This window comes from Bacillus rossius, chromosome 2 (assembly GCF_032445375.1).
Source record: "Bacillus rossius redtenbacheri isolate Brsri chromosome 2, Brsri_v3, whole genome shotgun sequence".
Lineage (NCBI taxonomy): Eukaryota > Metazoa > Arthropoda > Insecta > Phasmatodea > Bacillidae > Bacillus > Bacillus rossius.
In genome coordinates this window covers 87534216-87556038 of record NC_086331.1, presented here as the reverse complement: position 1 = coordinate 87556038, position 21823 = coordinate 87534216, and the positions used below count along the sequence as shown (strand labels likewise).

General features: G+C 36.5%; 2 protein-coding genes across 7 annotated transcripts in view; one reads left to right on the top strand and one right to left on the bottom strand.

Annotated features, from left to right (window-relative positions):
• LOC134529436 (nuclear receptor corepressor 2) overlaps positions 1 to 21823 on the top strand; it is a 407697-nt gene that overhangs the window by 192701 nt on the left and 193173 nt on the right. The window lies entirely within an intron of this gene.
• LOC134529885 (zinc finger and BTB domain-containing protein 49) overlaps positions 1 to 21823 on the bottom strand; it is an 87969-nt gene that overhangs the window by 2251 nt on the left and 63895 nt on the right. The window contains exon 2 of the mRNA XM_063364444.1: positions 18864 to 18986. Coding sequence (XP_063220514.1) covers positions 18864 to 18986 — 123 coding nt within the window. The remainder of the gene's footprint in view (positions 1 to 18863; positions 18987 to 21823) is intronic.

Sequence of the window (21823 nt, the reverse complement as noted above, 5' to 3'; positions counted from 1 at the left end):
ACACCCAAATGGTATTGGTTTATTATTTTATTATTGTTTTTATAAAATCGGGTTATTTATTATGTAAAAAATTATTACAGTCTACCATTATTTTATGTCGCTTACCGGCAAACTACATTTGCCAATTAAACTAACTTAATGCTCTTAAAATTAGCTTGACCGTGTTAAATAACTTACGATACAAAACTGAATGAAAACGTGAGTATTGGTTTTTACTTTAAGAAATGTGTTCTTTTATTTTTTACACCTGAAACCAAGACATTTAATGGGAAAAATTAAATTAAAGATATCTTTTTTATATATTTTTCATCTAAAATTATTATTTTGCTTCAGCAAAGAATCGAACTTTGACAGGAATCGAGCTAATAAATTTTAATAAACTTTCGTTTGCGCTGTAGCTTGTGCATTTTTACAACCGTTCTATTATGAGTGCAAGCCTTAACCTGCATCTTCAGTTTATTTGCTGATTTTTCGATATAAAATTCGTTTGTATGATTTCTTTTGGTCGTTATTTTGTTTAATAATATTTAATTCCGAGTTACGTAGGCCTAAGACTGTTTGGTATGTTAAGACCTAAATAAAATACTTCAGCAGTAATGCACATCACTTAATATTAACCATTAGCGTAAATGCAGTAATTATTATTATTTTCTTTTTTCTTCTGTTTTGGCTTTCTCACGTTGATATTGAAATAAGCTCATTGTGCATTAGGTAGGCTACATATGTAGCTGCGGCAAAGAGTATTCGCAAGAAACGTGTTTTTTCGTAGTTCAGTAACAAGCAAGTCGCAGTCAGAAGAGGGTGTGGGGCTTCACCCTTGCAGTTCAACTAACACGACTTCCCTGAACTAAAATATTTCACCGCGTTTAACATTTCGTGCCAAAATATTGTATGTTGTGCAGCTAATAGTTTTCATGCTTTAAATTTTAGTGTTCTATATTTCCTTAACAACTTCTCTTCTTAAATTTCCCATTTCCCTTTCTTTGTGGCAGTTTGTGAACCTTACAGTTCTTTAACCACTTAATCCTGTTGGTAAAACGTTTGTTTTCTGTTAGCTTGGAAATATTGGTGTGCTTTCTTCATAATAGAAAACATTAATATCACACACTTTTTTTGCATGAAGTATTTTTGACAAAAGAAGGTAAAGGCTATCTTAATTTTCACAAAATTGGCGAACAGTGCTTATAGTTTGCCTCGTTGTGTTTACTGCTTGTTCTGATGCAAATACTGAAGTAAAATGTAATCAATACAATTTCAGCATCTAGACAAACAAGCAGTTTGTATTTTATATAGGATAACACATTTTACTTGGCTATAAGCAATTTTACGTTCAGAGTAACTTACTAAATCCATTTCCAAATGATATAGCTAAGAATTCCCAAAACATTTTTTTTTTTTTTTTTTTTGCAAATAGCAAATGACCATAATGGACGTATTTAACATTCTTATTTTATTAATTTTTTTATATTGTAATTGTGGACTGATGTATCATACGAAGAACGAGCAAGTGCTAGAAGCTGTTTGCGATCGAATAAACAGTTATCAGAACTCTAAACGGGAAAGTAGGCCTTGAGGAAGCGCTGTAGCAAGCAAACATACACTATCCTGAAATGAAAGAAACAAGCCCACTCCAAGTGGCAGACTCTAATAAAAAATTAATAGTTTTAAAGTCATTTTTAGTCTTTTATTCATTTTTTTTTTTACATATTTACACAATCGCACTAATGTTTTAAGGAAAATTTAACACACAAACGCAAGTTTGTGCGTGAGTGCTACTAGTATTTTGTATGCTACTTGCGGTACATTTATATATTGTCCATATAATTGAAAATAAATGTTACAAAAAATGACAAAAATACCAAAAAAATTCTAAACATTTTAAACAAAAAACCTAATTATTTTTAACGTTTTTATAAACCAAATGAAAGTTACGTAAGTTAGTATTTCATTGATTCAAGAATTTATAAAATTTGAAATCACAATAAAAATATGTCGTAGCCTACACATGCTACCAGAGAAAAGAAAACCCTACTTAAATATTAGAGAAATCTCATCATCAGTTAAGTTATACAGCCAAAGATTGATGTATTTTTTTTGTTATAAAATTACCGTTTTTAGTTTTTAAAGGATAGCTAGAATGTGTGGATGCATTCACCCTTACACACATGCAGTTGGGTCTACTGATCGTTGTATAGCGAAACTAACGTATATACCTAATCTACTTTGCAGTTTGTCTGTGTGCATGAGTAATTTTTTTTAAGCGTATGTCTGTCAGTTGAGATTTATAAACACTTAATACACTAAGAATTACACGTCCACCATCTTTGCCGCCGATTTTCTCTTGTCTCTAGGACGAAAGGTGTATGATTGACTAATTAAATGGAAAAAAAAGTCTCCACTCTCTTGCATTTTGCTTTAGCGGTGGAGTGAAGTAAACCGCAGCAGCGACCTTAGCATATGTATGTACCGCAGGCAGGGTTGGGGAAAAAAATTATTTTTTTTTACAAAATCAAACAACCTGTTTTTGGTTTAAACCAGGTTTTTCTTATTGTAACCCAGCTTTTTTTTTTTTTTTATTATGTTAGTTATGGTTCTCGACGTGTTCAAATGAAAGCCATACAACATCCTGCTTTCTGTCACTCATGTTGAACTAAAAAAGTTATAACATCAAAGAACTGAAGTCCAGCAAATCTTCACATCTGATTGGGTCTTAACCACACAAAGGGTATTTCCCCACAGAAAAAGTATTCTCCATAGAAAGGGTGTTCCCCGCAGAATAGGAATTTTTTTAATAATAAATTTATTTATTTCCTCCCTTTTTTTTACACTCTGTCTACAATTCACTAATTAATTTGATTTTACATGAATATTTAGCTGGGTGTAATTTACAACTTATTCAGATAATTTCAATGATAAGATCTTGATTAGTACCTATATAATTTTTGTTCCTGTAAATCACAAGAAACATTAATGAGCTAACTTCTGCTGCTATTAAAGTGGAATCAGATATTTCATAAAAAAAAATCAAGATATTCTATGAAAAACATTTAAAAACAATTTTTTTTTTTATAAAAACCACTTGATTTAAACCAGCCAACACTTGGCCCATGTGATGGTTTTCTGCTTACCGTTCTCTACAGTATTATTTGTGACCAGCTTGATTTGTGATATATAGCAATGTCTCTGTGATGCAGTCAAGTTGCATGCATCTGACGTAATTTAAAAATATAAGCCTGGCCCAATTAATCTAGTTGATTTGTGAATTATAATACTTATAGATTAAACCTGCCACTCAATTTTTGCCAGCATATTGCACTACCTTTTTTATATAAATAAAATAAGCATTTATATTTTTTATGGTTTTAATCTATAAATGCATGAAACAAATTTGTTTATATACAAAACTGAAATTGTGTTATATGCTGGTATTTTTATGTATGGATGTTTTGTTTTAAAATATTTGAAATGTAAACTTTTAGTTTAAAAAGAGTTTAAGGCAAAATATGATTTCGCAATAACAAATGTGTAATGTATAAAATGTTAGTTACGAAATATTGCGCTATAGCTACGTGGCCAAAAGGATTTTTAATTCGATTTTATAGAGTAGTTCGGTAATCACCATTTCGGTTTGTGTGTGTGTTGGTGGTAAGGGGGGGGGGGGGGGTAAATCTCTCACAGTTGCGATTTTTAGGAGAAAGCTTCTTCAAAACTGCTTTGAAAAGTAAAGGTACAGAAACGTGCCAACTACACTCAAACGTATTGTCCTACAGCAGACTGAAAAATTATAACTTCTGTATGATGAGGAACAGGAACTGGCCTGTAAGTTCAACCTGCAGGCAAGTTTACAAAAACAATAACCATCAATTTTCTTTCTTGAGTATTTTTCCGAGATTTGTACATTGTTTTTGTGTAAAAAATGTTTACCGATAGATGAATGAGACCGCCTGAATTCCTCTGGGTTTGGAGATGATTGTTTCTCGTGGTGGTAAGATTGTCGCTATATTTGCCCCATCGCAACTTATCGCAGATTTGATTTTAAACGTTTTTATCGACATGCGCCTTGATGGTTTATACTGTGACCCGCGTCACAGAAAACTTACCAAAGAACGGACAACAAAGATGAATACATAAACACTTGGGGAACAAGCGAAAATCAGCTGATGTTAATTGCCTAGACAGCCCAGAGAATTTTTTGGAAGCAATTACAGCACAGGCGAACACAGTGGGCCGACAACGACGAGGCAGTCGCAACACGAGCAGCAAATACAGACAGACTACCACCTTGGAAAACACAGCGACAGCTAAACGGATATTCTGGACAGCACATGGACACAGCAGGCTTCCTGAGACGTGTCTTAAATCACAACCTTCCCAATTACCGGAATCATTCAAAGAATGTAAATCTTGATTCAGGTCGAGCAGCTGCAGTCTTCGTCAGAAGAAAAAAAAAACTTGCTTGGTACATTGGTTTTCTTTAGGTAATTGTGAAGTATTTGCGGACGGTTTCCGTCCACGTGTGTATGTAGGCCCAGAGTCGTCTGTTGAAGAAGTAGCAGTAGTCGAGACCGCCTTGTCGGCAGGGCTGGCCGCCTACCAACGGCTGCGTTTACTCGCCCGGCAGACATCAGCCACACACTCAGCCACACACTAATCTGAGAGACGAATCTGTGAGATGGTGGTCGCCGAATATCCTGCTGATAGGTTGTTGTTATAGATAATAGCTATAGCTTCCAATGAACAATTTCTGCCATCAGCGCTGTAAGTTTTACGTTGTGCTCTGTTGCCAGACATACGCCATAGAGCACAAACTATTTAGACTCAACTTTGTAGTGTAATGAAATTTTTTTAAACGTATTTTAAACATTGTAAATCTGATAATATATATATTTTTTTTCATTTCTAAGGAGACGTAACTGAAAGACGCCATCTAGGTTTCAATTTTTTTTTGTAAAAAATTTACATTATTCAGTATTTTAAAGAAAATGCTCGTTTGAGCACAATACATAATTTTATGGAATGCTGTGTTATTAATAATGACTGACTGCTACAAATAGTTTCTTCTTTGAAATAATATTGATGTTTATCATTGAATTATTTTTGTACCAGAATGACTACAGCCATAATAATACTACCAATAGACACAAATTTATGGTCTCTGAAAAATCGACAAATAGTAAAATTAAAAAAAAAATAGTATTAAAATTTAATATAACAATGCTTGTAAATAAATATGGTATACAAAAAAAAATTGATACTAACAAGTTTGGTAGTTTCAATCTGGCAACAGTGTTCGCAATTTACACTGTACTTCCTTCTAAGTTTGAGATAGACTTTAGCTGGTAAAATAACCGGCTTCGCGCGGAACCCGTGATTAAACTGAAGTGAATGGAAGAAGGTAACAGATTCAAGTAGCGCAGTTTTAACAAATTTCGATCGAATTTCGCAGTTTTGGTGCAGTTTCTCGCTATTTACAATTGAAAGAGTGTTTGTGTAACATGCGAGTTGCATTTTAGGCCAAGCTTTGTCTGCGCTGCTAACGCTGTCGTTTGACATCAACATCGAGCCGCTGAGAGTGGCTTGTTTTGATACTTAAGAGTGCGCGATACATGTGGTTCCGAGCAGCAAAATCGATGTTTGCGGTGGAGCAGATTCTGTAAATACCATGACATAAATTGGATTTTGGTAAAATATTATTTACAGAGTAAGGATGGATCTTAAAATGTTATTACTCGAAATTTCGGTATGCGTCTTATTTTATTAACTAATTATTCCTAAAAACGGCGAAGTTTAGTAGACGAATGCTAGTATAATTTGATTGGAATTGGGAAACAAAATAATAATATTATACAACACATATGTGTGCATGAGTTAGAAACAGCAGGATGCATTTAGAAGCAATACCAGCTGAAAAATCTGTTCCGCCGTAACCTTTGTAATCGGTAGACGAAGAACGAATTTTACACATCGTAGTTCACGCGTCAACACACAGATGTCGGGCACTCCGCACGCAGAGGTTCATTGCAGTAACACATAACAGATGTCGCACATGTCGGAGGTCGTCACTACTTGTTTTGTTGTATCGCGCTACCACGAAGCCACATTTTTAAATTGAAATAGGTGGGAAACGCTGCAATTGGTGGCAATAAGACGCGTTTTAAAAAGAATAGTGACAAAGGAAACCTGCTTCTTTCTGCAAGGCGGAAAAATAAAAGTTAGGTAACTTATTTTTAAATTGATGATATTAGTTTGTTTTTGATTCCAAAATCTCTAAAACGAGTGTATAACACTTTCCATGTATCTGAATATTTCAAATAACAGCAGCGCAGAGACTGTAGCATCCGAGACCGGCCGCAGCGTAGGAAGATAGCACGGGAAAGGGCGGGCGGCGCCGGGCTGGCGGGGCCAGTGCGCATTCCACGTTCACACGCTGGTGACAGTAGATACGACAAACTGAATCCTTAAAAATGAGATCATACCATGTTTCACCAACATCGGAAAAAAAATTACAAGTTTTGATCTCTTTAGTTTATTACATATCCAGTTATTATAATTACATACGGCCATCTTTGTATTGTCTCGTGGTAATAATGGGATTTGAAAGTAAAAGTATATATTTTTAAAATGTCACTGAAAACTAGATGCTGCGTGGCATATTGCCGAAAACGAAAATTAGAGCACGTTGGCCTGTCGTTCTCCATATTACCTGCTAGGGCTGCTACTGTAGTTTTTGAAGTTGAAAATTAAAAAAAAATTAATAATGGAATGGAAAATAAATATAATAAACAGAAATAAAAGTAATTACTAAACGATCGTCAGTTTCAATCTGGCTGTATAATTAATTTGGACTTTACTAGTGCAGAAAAATATTATATAAGTACATACACTTGTTGAACTTTACTCAAGATAAATTTGGTCATGTGGGTAAAGGCGTCATAACTCTAAACTAGCGCGTGAGGGTTCGAATCCACCTTGAATCAAATCTTTTTTTTTCTATTGCGGAAATAGTTTAACTTCCCATTATAAGGACTAACATAAAGCAATTTTACAATATCAGTAGCCTTTATCGAAACAATATAAAATATGGCGACTACAAAGGTGCCAACTATCACACACTAAACCTTTCTCAGGTTGTATCTGGCTGTAATTTTTTTGTTGTCAAGTTGCAAAGAAATTGTATGATCGCAAGGGTTTGTTTACAAATTTAAGCAAACGATCATTACTATGGGAGTGGCGCCTCTCCCTTTACTTACTCTATGCGCTGTGGCCGGAGGTCTTTTTCCCCCCTCGTTGCAGTAATAGTCGTTGATATTTAATGATATGTTGTTTATAACGACAAAATACACACAAGTAATACCAAATATATTTAGTTCGAAAAGTTAAAGAAATAAAATGGTGGAAAAGGGGGGGGGGGGGGGGCAAATGGGCCAGCCCCGATTTTACAAAGGCAGCGATTTTACGAATGCCATCCTTGGAACCGTGAGCCAAGGGCGCCCATACCCATGGGCAGGGTAGGGCCGTGGCCCCCTCCCCCAGCTTTCAGGAAGAGGAAAAAATGTATGGGTTTTTGAGGATTTTTGGCAAATTGTAATTTTTGACACTTTTTGTCAATTTTTGAAGGTCTGCCCCCTCCCCTTAAAAACTATTTTATAGTCTGGCTCCCCTTACAAACTGCCATATGGGCGCCCTTGCCGTGAGCATACATAAAATCGTGGTTCTAGTATTATTAAAATGTGGAAACTAACAAGTTCTAGTGTTGTCACAAAAAACGAACTTGAACCCAAATTTGTTGACACGAACTTGAACCGAACTATTTCAAAGTTCGGTTCGAGTTCGAAATTTCGAACGTTCGCACAGCCTTATGCAATACAGTAGAGCACTCCTCAACCGGAATCATTGGGGGGAGGTCTATTCCGTTTATGGGAAAATTCCGGGTAAGGGGAGTTGCGGTAGGGAGGCAAATAAAAAGGCCTTTACATGCTGCACATATTAACTTTTATGTATAGCCAAAGTTCTACTGTAAATATTTTCCACAGTTATAAAAACATACAATAACAAATATGTAGATCTACAAGTACTGTTTTCAAAACGTACCGGGACGTAAAACTCCGGGCTGTTTGAATAACCTTCATTCTAGCAAGTTGGCAAGCGGGTGTTACTTATCTCTGTGGGTGGGTGGGTGCGTGCGTGCGTGAGCGAAGAGGACGATGAAGAGTGTTCGGGGGAGGTAGTAGGACTACAGCTACAGTGTTGTGTTACTTCTGTGTTGACGTGCTAGTGATTCACTCTTCCTGGAGATGTATAGTTACTGCCACGCACAGTTTACATTTCACATACACAAGAATAACACTTCAAGCATCTTGTTTAAAAACACAGAGATAGAAAATACAGATAAATGTAGACTGTTTAACCATATATTAAATTATAAATATTTACATAATACATATTTGTACACTAAATTATTGTCTACAAACTGAAAGCATCACACATTGGAAGTAAATGTTACTGGCTATCACGTGTGTCAACGTGTGTAGTGGGAGTCGGTGTACATACTCTCGGGCCGGCCGGAATTTTCCGTTTACTTGACATAGTGAATCAATAAAACTACTTATAGGATAAACATCTTTATAGTAATTCACGTCCGACGCGAAAACCAGCGGTGTATTTACGCAATGTGCGGGAAAGACAGGCTATAATTAGCTCTCTGACAGACGTGCGCGTGCGCGCCTACAAGACATGTACGGTCAGGCAAAAGCAAAAACGCCTCGTTCCAGTGCGGAAATGTTTTGGAGATGTTTTGTAATGTTTTAATTTTTTTGGAAAATTAGTTCCGGATATCGGGAGTTCCGCTTGTGGGAATTACGGTTGAGGGGTGCTCTAACTGTACTACTCTTGAAATGTCACACGTGAATGGAAAATTATCAAATAAGCGTAGCATAGCAATTATATATCGCGTCTATTAAAAACATGATTTCAGAGGATTTAAAAAGGCTATCCAGGACTCTTTTTGGTCATTACATATTTTCTGTTGCTACATCTGGACACACATTAATGTTAATTGTTGCTGACATCACATAACACAGTATAAACAAATACTAAACGTCCAAAATATATACGGCACAGCTGCTTTGCCAATTCACTATCTAGCACTAGCGGCCGGCCGAGGTCGACGTGCGACCTGAAAGATAAGGTGTAGCGCTGTAAGCAACTACCGCGTCTACCATAAAAGGAAAGTGAATGGGTGTTGGGTTTGACGGAGGGGATGTCGGATACACGGGGGAGAGTACAGTTTAAAAGAATATTATAATTACATCGTAAAATGTTATTGGTCCCGAATTGTTTGTATCAGTACGCGGTATAACATAGTTACACTTATTTGTAAGTGAGGAGTATTTCAAAATTTTGGGCACGGTAAACGAATCTTACGAGCTGCTATAGCTTCAATTATTTAATGTGTACTACTTTTGGTGGTGAAGCTTTTATGTGCTTTTGTTCTGTTTTGTGCAAGTACATTACAATAATAGTAATTTTCACCGCGACTGATACTGGAGAACATTGTAAAAAATCTCACGTGTCTAAAAATGCAATAAATACGCATGAACAGATTAATAGAAAACAAATTGCAATGGCTACTAAGGTACTATTCCAGCTTTAACAATTATTGGTTAATTTGTGGTATCATATGTGGTTTTCTACTAAGACTATTTTTTTTCCAAAATAAATCTTGACGTACTTTATATAGTAAATTAAAAAAAAACTTATTGGTGGAAAATAACTTGAAAGTTTATGTATTTTATCGCTCAGAGACTTGTTGGAACCTACAGCTTCGAAGCAATTCGATACCGCGAATATCTTAATGAAATTTAATATCTTAATGAAATTTAAGAACCGTTACTAATACTTAGATAACCAACATGGAGGATTTTGGGCTCTTTTGGCGAAAAACCGAAACTGCCTAAAATGACTCGTGCAAACTGAGTCAATAAAGGTGCTTCACTTACACCATTACAGACATCCTGCACTACGCCAAGAGACCCTGACCCTTTGACCCCATATCATGTAACATTTTTGAAATATTGTATTTCCCCCAAATTTAATGTTGCTGACAATATTTCATTTTCGTGACTTTTTATTAATACATACACGACTATGTGACCTTGAACTTTACTACATACCCAAATGAGCCAAAATCCCCCCCCCCCCCTTTTATATACGCCCATGGACCTATTCTACTGTAAATTCATTTCATATCATTTTCTTAAAATATAGGTACTCCATAATTCCATAATCTTTTATATTTTCTGCACACATTACTTATTATTTTGAGGATGCGATTTGTAAAACTTCGATTCTTGCAAGGGCCGAACACGGAATGTCAACTTTCTAAAGTATTCTATATACATTTTTTAAGTTAGTAATGTATTATGTATATTATATGTGTAAACTTTCTACTGTATTCCATATAAATATATATATAAATATATATATATAAATATATATATAAATATATATATAAATATATATATATAAATATATATATAAATATATATAAATATATATATATATAAATATATATATGTAAACTTTCTAATGTAGTCTATATACAACGTGTATCTAAAACATACTGACAAATTCTGGCAGAAAATTCCTGGCGAAAAAACGACGAAAACCTGTGTACCATACTTTTCTCGTAAATTGATTCGGAGTTTTGAACCCCCAAAAATCAAATTTTCTTATTCTTGAATAACTTGCACTGCGTCTGATGATTTTGTAGAACGCAAATTTTTCACCACTAGATACGTAGGTTGTAATGAACATCCTTCAATGAATATAACGGCATTTCTGTTTTAGCACATTTTATCACCTGAAAAGCTAATAATAAATAAAAAAAACCGGGGCAGGCATTACAAAGCACGTTTGCAAGGTGTAAAGTTTCCTTTCTAAAAAAATCATATGCCACAGTTTACTTACTGATGATGTTAATTTCAAGATATGGAAAATTCCATTTTCGGAGGTTCGTAACTCAATTTATGAGTAAAATGGTTATTAGGCTTTCGTCTTGTATTCTTTCCAGAAACAGCCTGCCGAAGTTTGTACGTATGTTTTAGATACACGTTGTGTATATATGTAAACTTTATATGTATTATATATATATATATATATATATAGTGCTCAATAACCAAGAGTAAACTTACTTTGGTTACGTTAGTGAACCTATGACTAGCCTATGGAAAGAAAACGCTACGTAACATGAACGAAAAAAAATCTTAAGTAAAACATATTTTTTCACTCAAATTAATTACATGTTTCAATATTAATTTTCGATGGGCTCTTTCGTGGACATCTTTATTGGAAGGCCGCGGTGTGCTAGGGTTAATGGCTGTCGCTCATTAGCTGTTATAGTCTCTGTATCATATTTAGATATACGGTAGCTTCAATTACAGAACAGCCACTGAGCGACAGGCAGCAAGCCCTCCCACACCTTAGGCCGCGGCCTTCCACCATAGACAGTCATGGCTCTTAACGACACATATAATTTATTCTAATATTTGCCCCAATATAGATACACTACTTAAAATATAACAAGACTCTATGGAAAAGGATTGAAACCCAGGCCACCGCGAATGCGAGTTTAGTAATTGTACATTCAGAGGTAGTATATAGGTGGGTAGTTACCACGACCATGTTCTACGTTATATGAGAAGAGATATACGTTTCCTTTCTGTAGCGAGAAGTTGGCTCAATTTCAACATACTTAACACAATGATAATATAGTAAACTGTCATTCAATTTCGAAAAACCGATATGGTAATATTTGTATTCAGAAATAACTTCCATTGAGATAAAGTCCATGTTGTCCGAATTTTGACGTTCACTTTTTAAAAAGTTTCTGGCAGTCCAATATTTTTCTGGTAAAATAAGATCTTTGCAATCCTGTTTACAGAGACCTTTCTTACAAGCTAAACGTCAAAATTGGTACAGTGAAATAGATTATAGTAGTTATGTTTAAATTATGATTACCAGTTGTGATTGCAATAATAATAATAATTTATGTGTAATATACTGAAATGCCAGTAACATTGACTTTTAAGTTCACTTAATTGGTTACGGAGCAAATAGTATGTTGATCGATAAAAAAAAGGTATACTTAATTATACACAACATACATTTATAAAAGTTAACTTAGTTAAAATTAAAGTATGGACATTTGGATTTACAGAAAATATAGAAACTATTTTCCAGGTCCATTGCGGGAAAAAAAAGACAAATTCTTGTTTGACTTTTCTTAAAATCAAAAACGCAGACTACACGGACCTTACGTTTTTTTTTTTTTTAACTTCGAAACGAAATTTGGAGAAACAATTAACAAATTTCATTTAGAAAATAGTAAACTAGCAAACTGATTAGGATAATATTTCCTGGAGTAATTCAGCTTCAGTTGCCTGAGCCAGTACCTATTAATTCGGGTGCCGGGACGCCGGCCAGACAGAGCGGAAAACTGTGCCAGCCTATCAGGACGCGCCATTGGTATTAACGCAACCTCGCGCGAGAAGAGCCGAAAAAGTTGAGGTCAAGCCAATATTTTGTAATGCGGAAAGTGCCGAGATAGCCGATTTTTCAGAATTGAATATGATGTTATCTTCTAAAACTATTAACAAATTATGTTGTGTTTTATTCTCTACAAATCAACGGTATATTTGTTACAAAACACGAGTCAGAAACGTCAAGTGTATTAAAAAAGGTATAAATAAGAAGTTTCGTTCTGCAGTTGTCAGGCAGATGACAATACTAAACTATTAGGTATGTAGTGTAGACTTGTATCTAAAGTTCTATTTTTTTGTTTCGCTTGCAGTAAAATGTAAAATAAACGTGAGTGATAAATTTACTTTGTAATATTTTATGTACCAGAACTGTTGTACGGTTTTTATTTAAACGAAGTGGTGTTGTATCACACAGTAACATCCACGAAGCGTAAAGGTTATAAAATGGACGCCGAAACAGTTAAGCATAAAATCGGCGTTCCTTTAAACGAAAAAAAAAAAAGATCTATCCGCTCTGTCTGGTTTGTATGAAAGGGGCGTGATAGTCCAGTGTCGTCTTGTGCTTCTCAGCACATCACAAATAGTGATGGGTCGTTCGTTAACGATTCGTTCAAAAAGAACGAATCTTTGAGAGAACGAAATCTTGCGATTCGTTCGCGATGTAAAGAACCGGCTCTTTGAGAGCCGGTACCTTGAAAGATTCGGTAGAACGAAAATGCGGAGAGAACGAGAGAACCAACCGGCTCTTTGAGAGCCGGTACCTTGAAAGATTCGGAAGAACGAAAACGCGGAGAGAACGAGAGAACGAGATGAGAGAACCGGCCACGCGCCCGGTCTGATTCGTTCGTGAAATGATTCATGACGTCAGGAGTCTGAAGAATTAGTAATCACAGCGTGAGCATGTTCATAAGAGCAAACGATAACTGATCAAATAAAATAGGGTAACATGAAAAGTATCTATACCTGAAAATGTCAACTGTTAAGTAGTGGTTTAAAATTGCGTTTTCACATTCACATACACAAATTTGGGGGAAAAAAAAAACATGAATTAAAAATAACAGGGAAAGTAACTACAAATGTTCACACTTACCATTTAGGTGTTAATTAATGTACCTACTTCATTTTTCTCTCTTCATACTGAATCGCAGTAGTAGTATTCAATTTTTGTCTTTTTTTCTCTAAATGTGTTGGTCTACATGTAAACACTTTACTCTCTCTAGAGTGTAAATAGCTTGTATATTAATATTTGTAACTTAAAAAGTAATACAATATAAATAATCTTGTTTCATATACGCAACTGTGATTCACTGGCTACGAAAAGCAATGTTCAAGTACTAGCTATAATAGTGCGATTACAAATTAAAGTTAAGAAAGATCACTTTCGTACCTAACATTCTTAGATTTAATGCTCCCGTATTATATAGAATCACTGCATGAAGCATTTGCAGCGATCAACAGTCAATAATTATATAACAGTCAGTATACAACTAGACGTTTGAAATTTCATTTACCCATGCAGAGTAGATAAAGATAACCACCCACGCGATCCAGCCTCCTCTCGTTATCGGGTCACGCGATAACGAGGGGAGGCTGGAAGCAAACACGTAGCCAATACTCTAAAGGATGAACGAGTTACGTCACCTGATAAAAGAGCCAGATCCTATTCACAGAAAAGAACGAAATGACCGAGATGAACGAATCGTTCTGAACGAATCTTTCACGGAACTGATCCGAAAGTACCGGTTCGGTCAAAAGAACCGTTCTGCCCATCACTAATCACAAAGCCGTTGCCTCGGCTGCTTCAGCTGACTCATCCCACCCTATCAGCCGTCCTTCATTTCCCTTTCTATCTCACGCCACTATCCCCCCCCCCCCCCCCCGACTCCCGGTGGCATTCCGTTTTCCTACTAGTTCGCGGGATCGCCACACGATGACGCGTCGTACGCTCTTCTGGCCGAATGCAACGCTATCCTACGAGGAAAAAATGAACCACTTCAACTGACCGCGCGCGAGAAAATATTATCTCCCTCGCACTCTTAATAATGACAGACTTATGTTTCAGATCTTAAAATTATATAATTCCGTGTTTTTTTTTTGGTGTTTAGTTGTAATGGTTAAACCGTTAAAAACTTGTTTTTCATCACCGGAAGAATTTGTCATGCTTTGACTGGGTATGCTTATGTATCGTGGGAAGAGACACCTTGCTGTCTCGGTTTCCAAGTTGAAGTTTATATTGCGCGTTTGCCATTTTTATTAATTGTTTTTGCTTGGTTTCGTTGTAGTAAGTTGTTCTTGCAATCTTGTTTTTTTTTTCTTCACTGTGTGCATTTTCTTCTAGTGCGAACATTTTGAGCTTTTTGTACAGAGTGATTTTAGTTAAACACCGACGACGCGTATTGTATTGTGGGCGGACGGGAAAGTGATAATCTTTCGAGATTCGGGATCAGGAAATGCGTGATTTGGGCGCTGTAAGGTGTAAATGTTTCGGATTTTGTTTTTAATATTACAGCTCTTGTTGAATGCAGTATCGCCACTGTATCATCAGGTAATGTGGTTGCAGCAGGACGGAGTTCCACCGCATTTTTATGCAAGTGTGCAACACAATATGGACGTTACACATCCACTTTGATCGATTGTGGAGGAAGTCATGTTCCAAGGGCACCAGATATTACAAATTTCTTTTTTTTTTTTTTTTTTTGTGGATTACTATGAAGGGTGTGGTGTAATATACTCGCTTAACACCAGAAGAGGATCTTAAGGGGCCCGCCTAGTCATGGTGTTAGTGAGACGGGGTAAGTGCTTCTAGCGTGGTATCGCCTGTGCACGGATCCGAACTGGCGCGCATTTTTCTCGTCGTGCATAGGACAGCTGTGGGATTTGAGTGGTAACGATACCATTATGTGGCGGTGAAATGGAGATTAAGGTGTAATGCAAGTCATTTGAATTTTTTCGAGAATTTCTACAGGTGTTTGGTTCATGCCTAAGAATTGCGAAAACACGCGTTTTTAGCTTTTTCTCCTAAAATTACAGTTTAAAAACAAAACTACTCATCCGCCCTCAGGGTATTATTAAAATAGTTAGACACACATAGGATATCTACAGAAGTTGTAAATTCGTGTTGGTTTTTTTTTTCTGGAGCTCTGTGTGTGTTTGTGTGTGGGTAGACGAGGCCCCACATCTGCATGTACCGCCGATGCAGGCTCTGTAATCACTGTAACATGTCGCACGGTGTGACGCTCTTGCTGGTTTTATCGACGGAACGTCCAGCCGTGAGTATGGACTCTATGCTCGTAAGCTGGAGTTGCGCCAGGTTGTCGGGATCATCGCACGCCTTAGCGATCACTGCTGCCGAGGACACCCGGAATGCAGCCATTTGCTATTCTTTCCTATCTGGGGCGGTTTTAGCATTGGCCTTAATCTGTTATCTGTCTCATTTAAGTAATCAAGTCACAAATTTCGTATCAGTGGATTAAGTACAACCAGTAGGGCCAGTAAGAAAGGCCATCTCCAACTATCGGTGTATAAAATAACATTGCTTTTGGTTGTTAAAATGCAAATCTATCAATCTTGATTCACTAGAAATAACTTAAAATACAGTTTTTATCATCCATATTTACGTAAACTAGTTTATGATGAGGTAGTATGTGTTGGATTAGTTTTATTAATTTTACCTATATCGGAATACACTTAAAAGAGGAGGTAAACAATTTTGGAAATGTGTACCTAAATTTAAAATAGGTAAAGGAAAATTTAAAACAAGGAAACTAAATATTTTACATGTGTGGTCGTGAACACAGTGATAAATTTGGAGGACGCGAAATAACCATTTTTATTGAAATAAAAAGCTCATGAAAAAGTTTAATTTAAATATAAATTGAAGTCATTATTTTATTTTCCTCTTAAAATTTGTCACAAAAACACATCTTATTTTTGCTTGTTCAAAATTTTTTTATCTTTAATACTACACATACTTTTAAGTAAGTAAACGATCAAAGCTTTCCTTCCCCCTAACCTATTTTACATTGTTTTCAGCTACATCGATTGAACATATATTTAGTACCTACATTTATAGAGTCTTTTACAGGGATAGACCGACTGTTGATTTCAGTCACATGCTATTTGGAAGTCGCTTTGTTAAGCCGATTATTTTTTAATTGGTTATGCTTGAACTATTCATAACTACTCGTGTTTTTCAAATCGTTTCGAAATAGAAGTGTAATTCTCCGCACCTTTCTATTTATTCGTCTCTCCTGCAAATGCGCGCTTAGATAAACTCGGGTTACTCATGTTTTGCTGCTCGTGCAGTTGAAAAAAAAGTACCAAAAACGGCCAAACTTCATTAAGTAAACTTATTTTTGGACTCGCTGACAATCAGTTTATTTAAGCTGTTTGTTTTATTCAGTGAGGTTTAGTAAAATATCAACACTTCCATAATTCATTAATATAAGTCTTCATTCATGTAAAAAAAACCTGTATCTGAAATATGTAGATATAAATAGTAGCGATATATATATAATATATGTCAGACAGTACAACAGTGTCTGTAAAAAACTGATTTAAGGCGCCATCTGTTTGAGACTTATGAAACTTACGATTAATAACACCAATCAACATTGATAATCAGTTTATTATTAATTATAAATTATTAAGACCATTAATCGAAATAAAAACTATCCTATCTCTCAAGTCGGAAAAAATTACACATAAATGCCCATTTTCATCGAAATCGGTTGACTTGGTTAAGAGTTCACTGGAAACAAACATCAGGACACTGGATTTATATATATTAAGATATTTATTTATACACACAAAATACACAGGGGGATCGTAAAAGTGTTTTGAAGAAATTAAATTCTAGGGAATGCCGAAACAAGCTGTTTTGTTGATAAATAAATATCTGGAAACGTAACCCTGCAAAGTTAGGGCGCGAACAGTGGCTTGCAAATTTGAATTTCCCGCGCATTAGGTGCTGCGCTATTGGCTGAGAGGACGCGCAATCACAGCGCCGTGACGTTTAAACACTCCGCGGTGAGCACGCGATGAGCTGGACGCACTAACAACCAGCGGTCTGGTGTGCACACAGTGGGAGGTTGGATGTGGTACATTTACACGTTTGGCTTTGGGCGACTAGCGCAGTGTTGGCTGTTAGTGAGTTCAGTGCTGCGATTACATGTTTTACTAACAGCAATACCACTGCTGACTAACTCACAGAGACAGCCGATATGTTAATAGTGCACGGGCAGGCGAAAAAAAAAAAAAAAAACGCCGCAGGAGCAGTGCGCATTTGCAACAGATCTAGTATACCGAATAGGAAGACCGTCGCACGGCTTCACCAGCGACTGTCAAGCGCCTGGTTCTCCTGCTTCCCGCGAGGTGTTTGAACGCCACTGCGCTGTGACCGCGCGTCCGCTCAGCCAGTGTAGTCGTCCCTGAAGCCCACCAAATTCAAATTCGCGTGCTACTGTTCATGTCTGTAACTTCTCAGGGTTTCGTCTCCGAACTACAAAAATTGTGTGTTATGGCATTCCCAACCACCTATTTAATTTATTCCCACCATTTGCGAATACTTCAGGAGAATTCGGGCACGGTCTTAACTTATATTAATAAAGCGAACAAATTCATTTTTGAAAGTATTAAAGTTTTTAATGGATTAATAATTGAAGTTGATGTAAAAAAGTCTTTGGTTATTGGCAGACGATTAGGACGATTTCAGAATAACTTTATTTTTTTTTATTTATGCGATATACCTAAATTTCATGAGAATTGCAAATTAAAACTAGAAGAAAAACTTGTTTTAAAATTAATCTAAATATATTAAAAAATATAAATGTTAAACTCCAAAGAAAACTTTTATTGCTATATTAGTGCAGGAAAAAATCTGTGACTAATTGGCCGTAGTTCCGAGTGTGCGTATACAAACATAAAGTACGTATAATACAATTTTTGGTGCTAAAGCAAGTAGCTTGCTTTTGCTTTCATATAATGCTTGGAACGTGATTCTCGAAAGCGGTTAATTTCTGTCACAAAAGTTGTTTTTCTGATCAGGTATAGATATTATATGCTTTTCCTACATGGGGAAAAAAGATGAATTTAAACCTGAAGATAGTAGAACTTAAAAGAGCGTATCGTGGAAAGCGCGCCGGGCCTGCGGGCAAGTGAACACTGCTGTAGCAGGTCGACTTGTCCTGGACGCACCTGCGCGCGCCTGGCCCTCGGGCAAGTGGACACTTGTTTATCAGGTTGACTTCCCCCGTACGCAACCGCGTGATGTGCCAGCGAGCAAATGGACACTGGCGTATGAGGCTGACTACCCAAGGACGCAACCGTGCGCTCCTGGCCTGTGGGCAAATGGACACTGGTGTATCAGGTTGACTTCCTCCGGGCGGAACCGCACGTGCTGGACCTGCAGGCAAGTGGATACTGGTGTATCAGGTTGACTTCCCCCGCCTGCACCCGCACGCGCGGAAACTGGTGTAGCAGGTCTACTTTACTCTGACGCACCCGCGCGCGCCGCTCCGAGGGCGTGTGTGCGCACGACACAGCGGGGGAACGCGGACGGTATTGTCTGTGTCTCCAGGGACAGTCGCGGCTGTGTCTCTAGCAAACCATTGGAGCTATTATTCCCACTGCCAGCCCTGCCATCAAATTTACAGACCGGAGGAATGAAAAGATTTTATTGTGCGCACACGAGTGCTGTCTGGATCAGCGCGGGTATGGGTGTGTGTTTGTGTCTCCCCAATGAATTCTTGCGCCGTTTTTATCGTCTACAAAGCCACCCTTGTCCTTCTCCCTCGTCAACCCTGATTCTTTGAAACGGTTGAATTAGCCTGTGCACTGGCGTTTCTTCTGTTTGGCTAGCAGGATTGTGTGACGCAGGTAATTTTCAGATTTCTGTTTAGTGTCTCTTAAAGTGTTCTTTCTTGTTGGTAATTTTAGTTTTTTCGACATGTGTTTCTTATAATAAATATTGAACGTGGTCTATTTCGTCTGCCAAGACTAAATTATTATACAGGTTATTGGGAATTTCCAAAATTTTAACATTTGTGGGAAAATGTTTTTGTTATAGTTGTGTTCGTTTTATATGACTGTTAGTATTCCTATTTACTGTTTGCGATCATTCTTGTAGGATTAAACGTTACTTTTTTAACGGAATTTATAAAATTAAATAGAATAATTACCTACATTTAACATTTTGAAACTAAAATAAACTATGAGCTACGAGAAATGTATATGTATAAGGATATAATGGGCTAATTTGAGTTATATTTATGAACAAAACAGTCTAATTACTGTGATACCTTTACAAGAATGATCTGACGCCTGTGTATTTTTTATATTTGTTCTTCTGCGGGTAAAGATTTCAAACATTTTAGTATTGTTTGTATTATCTTATTGGTTGTTTGCTTTATCTAAGCTAAGAATCGTCAATGAAAGTAATGTACTTTTTTTTAGCTTGAATATTTATAGTAGTAAATATTAATGCCGGACAAACACATGCGCACATCAGATATCAGATTAGTTGAAATGCTTAAAACCTGATGTTTGTAACGGCGAATATGTATTATAAATACTTGCAAACTAATAGTCTAATGGTGGGAGTGAAATATAATATATCTTACAAAGGAACCAAAACATTTGTGTTTTTTTTATTATACTGCTTCCTCTGTAAACTGTGCAGATACAATTTATTCTGCTGATGATTAGTCCGGGTATTGTAAATGCACTTATAAATAGTTTTTTTTCCTTAACAGGCATGCATTTTTATATCAATTACTTTTTGTTTATATTTGATTAAGTTTATGTATCCGACACAGGCTCACGCAAAAGTATACTTATATTTTTGTCTGTCTAGCTTATTTCCTCTATTCCCTTATCCATCACTAGTTTTGGCATTATTCATAATGCCATATGATACCTCTCTCCAACCCATAAAACTCCGCATAAGTCGAAAATAAAGTTTAAGGCCCCCACAAACAATCGAGACATTAGTTGGAATTGAATAGCCGGAATTGCCGTACGTGCAAAGACGGTGGACTGATCAGTCGGACCTGATGGATTGACGAACTTGTGGATTTCATCAAATCGAACTGTGGGCTCGAGAGCCTCAGTCCGAACTGCCGTGTGTGGGATCAGCGTCTCGCCAGTTCAAACTGTCTGTACAAACCATCAGCCGAGTGCCGTAGCAGATATATTTGTTTATACTCTTTGGTTGCCATGGTGTTTTTATTTTACTTAAAGTGCAACTGCAACATCCAAAGTTTCTTCCATATTCTACGATCAAACTATTAATCCAAACAGCAGCAGCAACAGCAAAAGCAGCAACAACAACAATAATAACAACAATAATACTGATCGTGTGTAGGAAAGGATCCAGATTAGTCCAATCTGCCAGTTCGGACTACTCGGTTTGAACTGAGCACCTTGACTGATCGTGTGTGCAGTGGCCTTCAATTCAATGAAACTTTCAGTTCGGGCTGGGAGCTGGACTGATCGTGTGTGGGGGCTTTTAAGTTTCACATCATTGGCCTTTTGACCCAAAGGCTACGTATATACTCAATTGTTCTCGTTTTTACCTTTCGTATGCGAATTAATATTCAAAGTAAATAAAATTTTTATCATACAGCCGTTACATATTACTACCATACATCATCAACTGATTGTTTGGGCTATGTGGGAGAAATTTACTGCTAACCATACCTTATTAAATTCATTGTAAAAAATATATTTATAGTGTTTTGTCAGTTCTGTTATTTTTGTTTGTATTATTGTTTAGTTGTCACTAGCTACAAGATCGACAAGAGACAGAATATTAGTGATTTAGTTACAAGTGAAGCCTTTTATTTTTATCAAAGTGACCAGGGAGGAATCACTTTTCTTACATTTATCACTTTATCCAAAGTGTCAAAATCTCAATGTATCAAAGTGACCAGGAAGGATTTAACCTATCTCAAACCCATCTCTTTTATACTTGTGAGTTTCACACACGTGATCAGTTTACTATTAAACGGTTTACTAATGTAATCCATCATGGGGAGGGTGAGTGCCAGTCCCAAGTCAGTGTCTGACTACTTGTATTATAAGCTTTTCTGTCATACATTGGCTTGTTGCTGTAATGCACCTCAAGCTAAATCCAGCAATGTTTAATATTCTTTTAAACTTTTTGGCGTTTGAACGAAATTTTGTCGTCGAATCTGAAGATATTCATAAATGTTGTGCTACTAAAGTTGTGCCGCTACCATAGTATCCTCCTTAAAAGGTAAAAACGACTACGTTTTGAAGTAAAA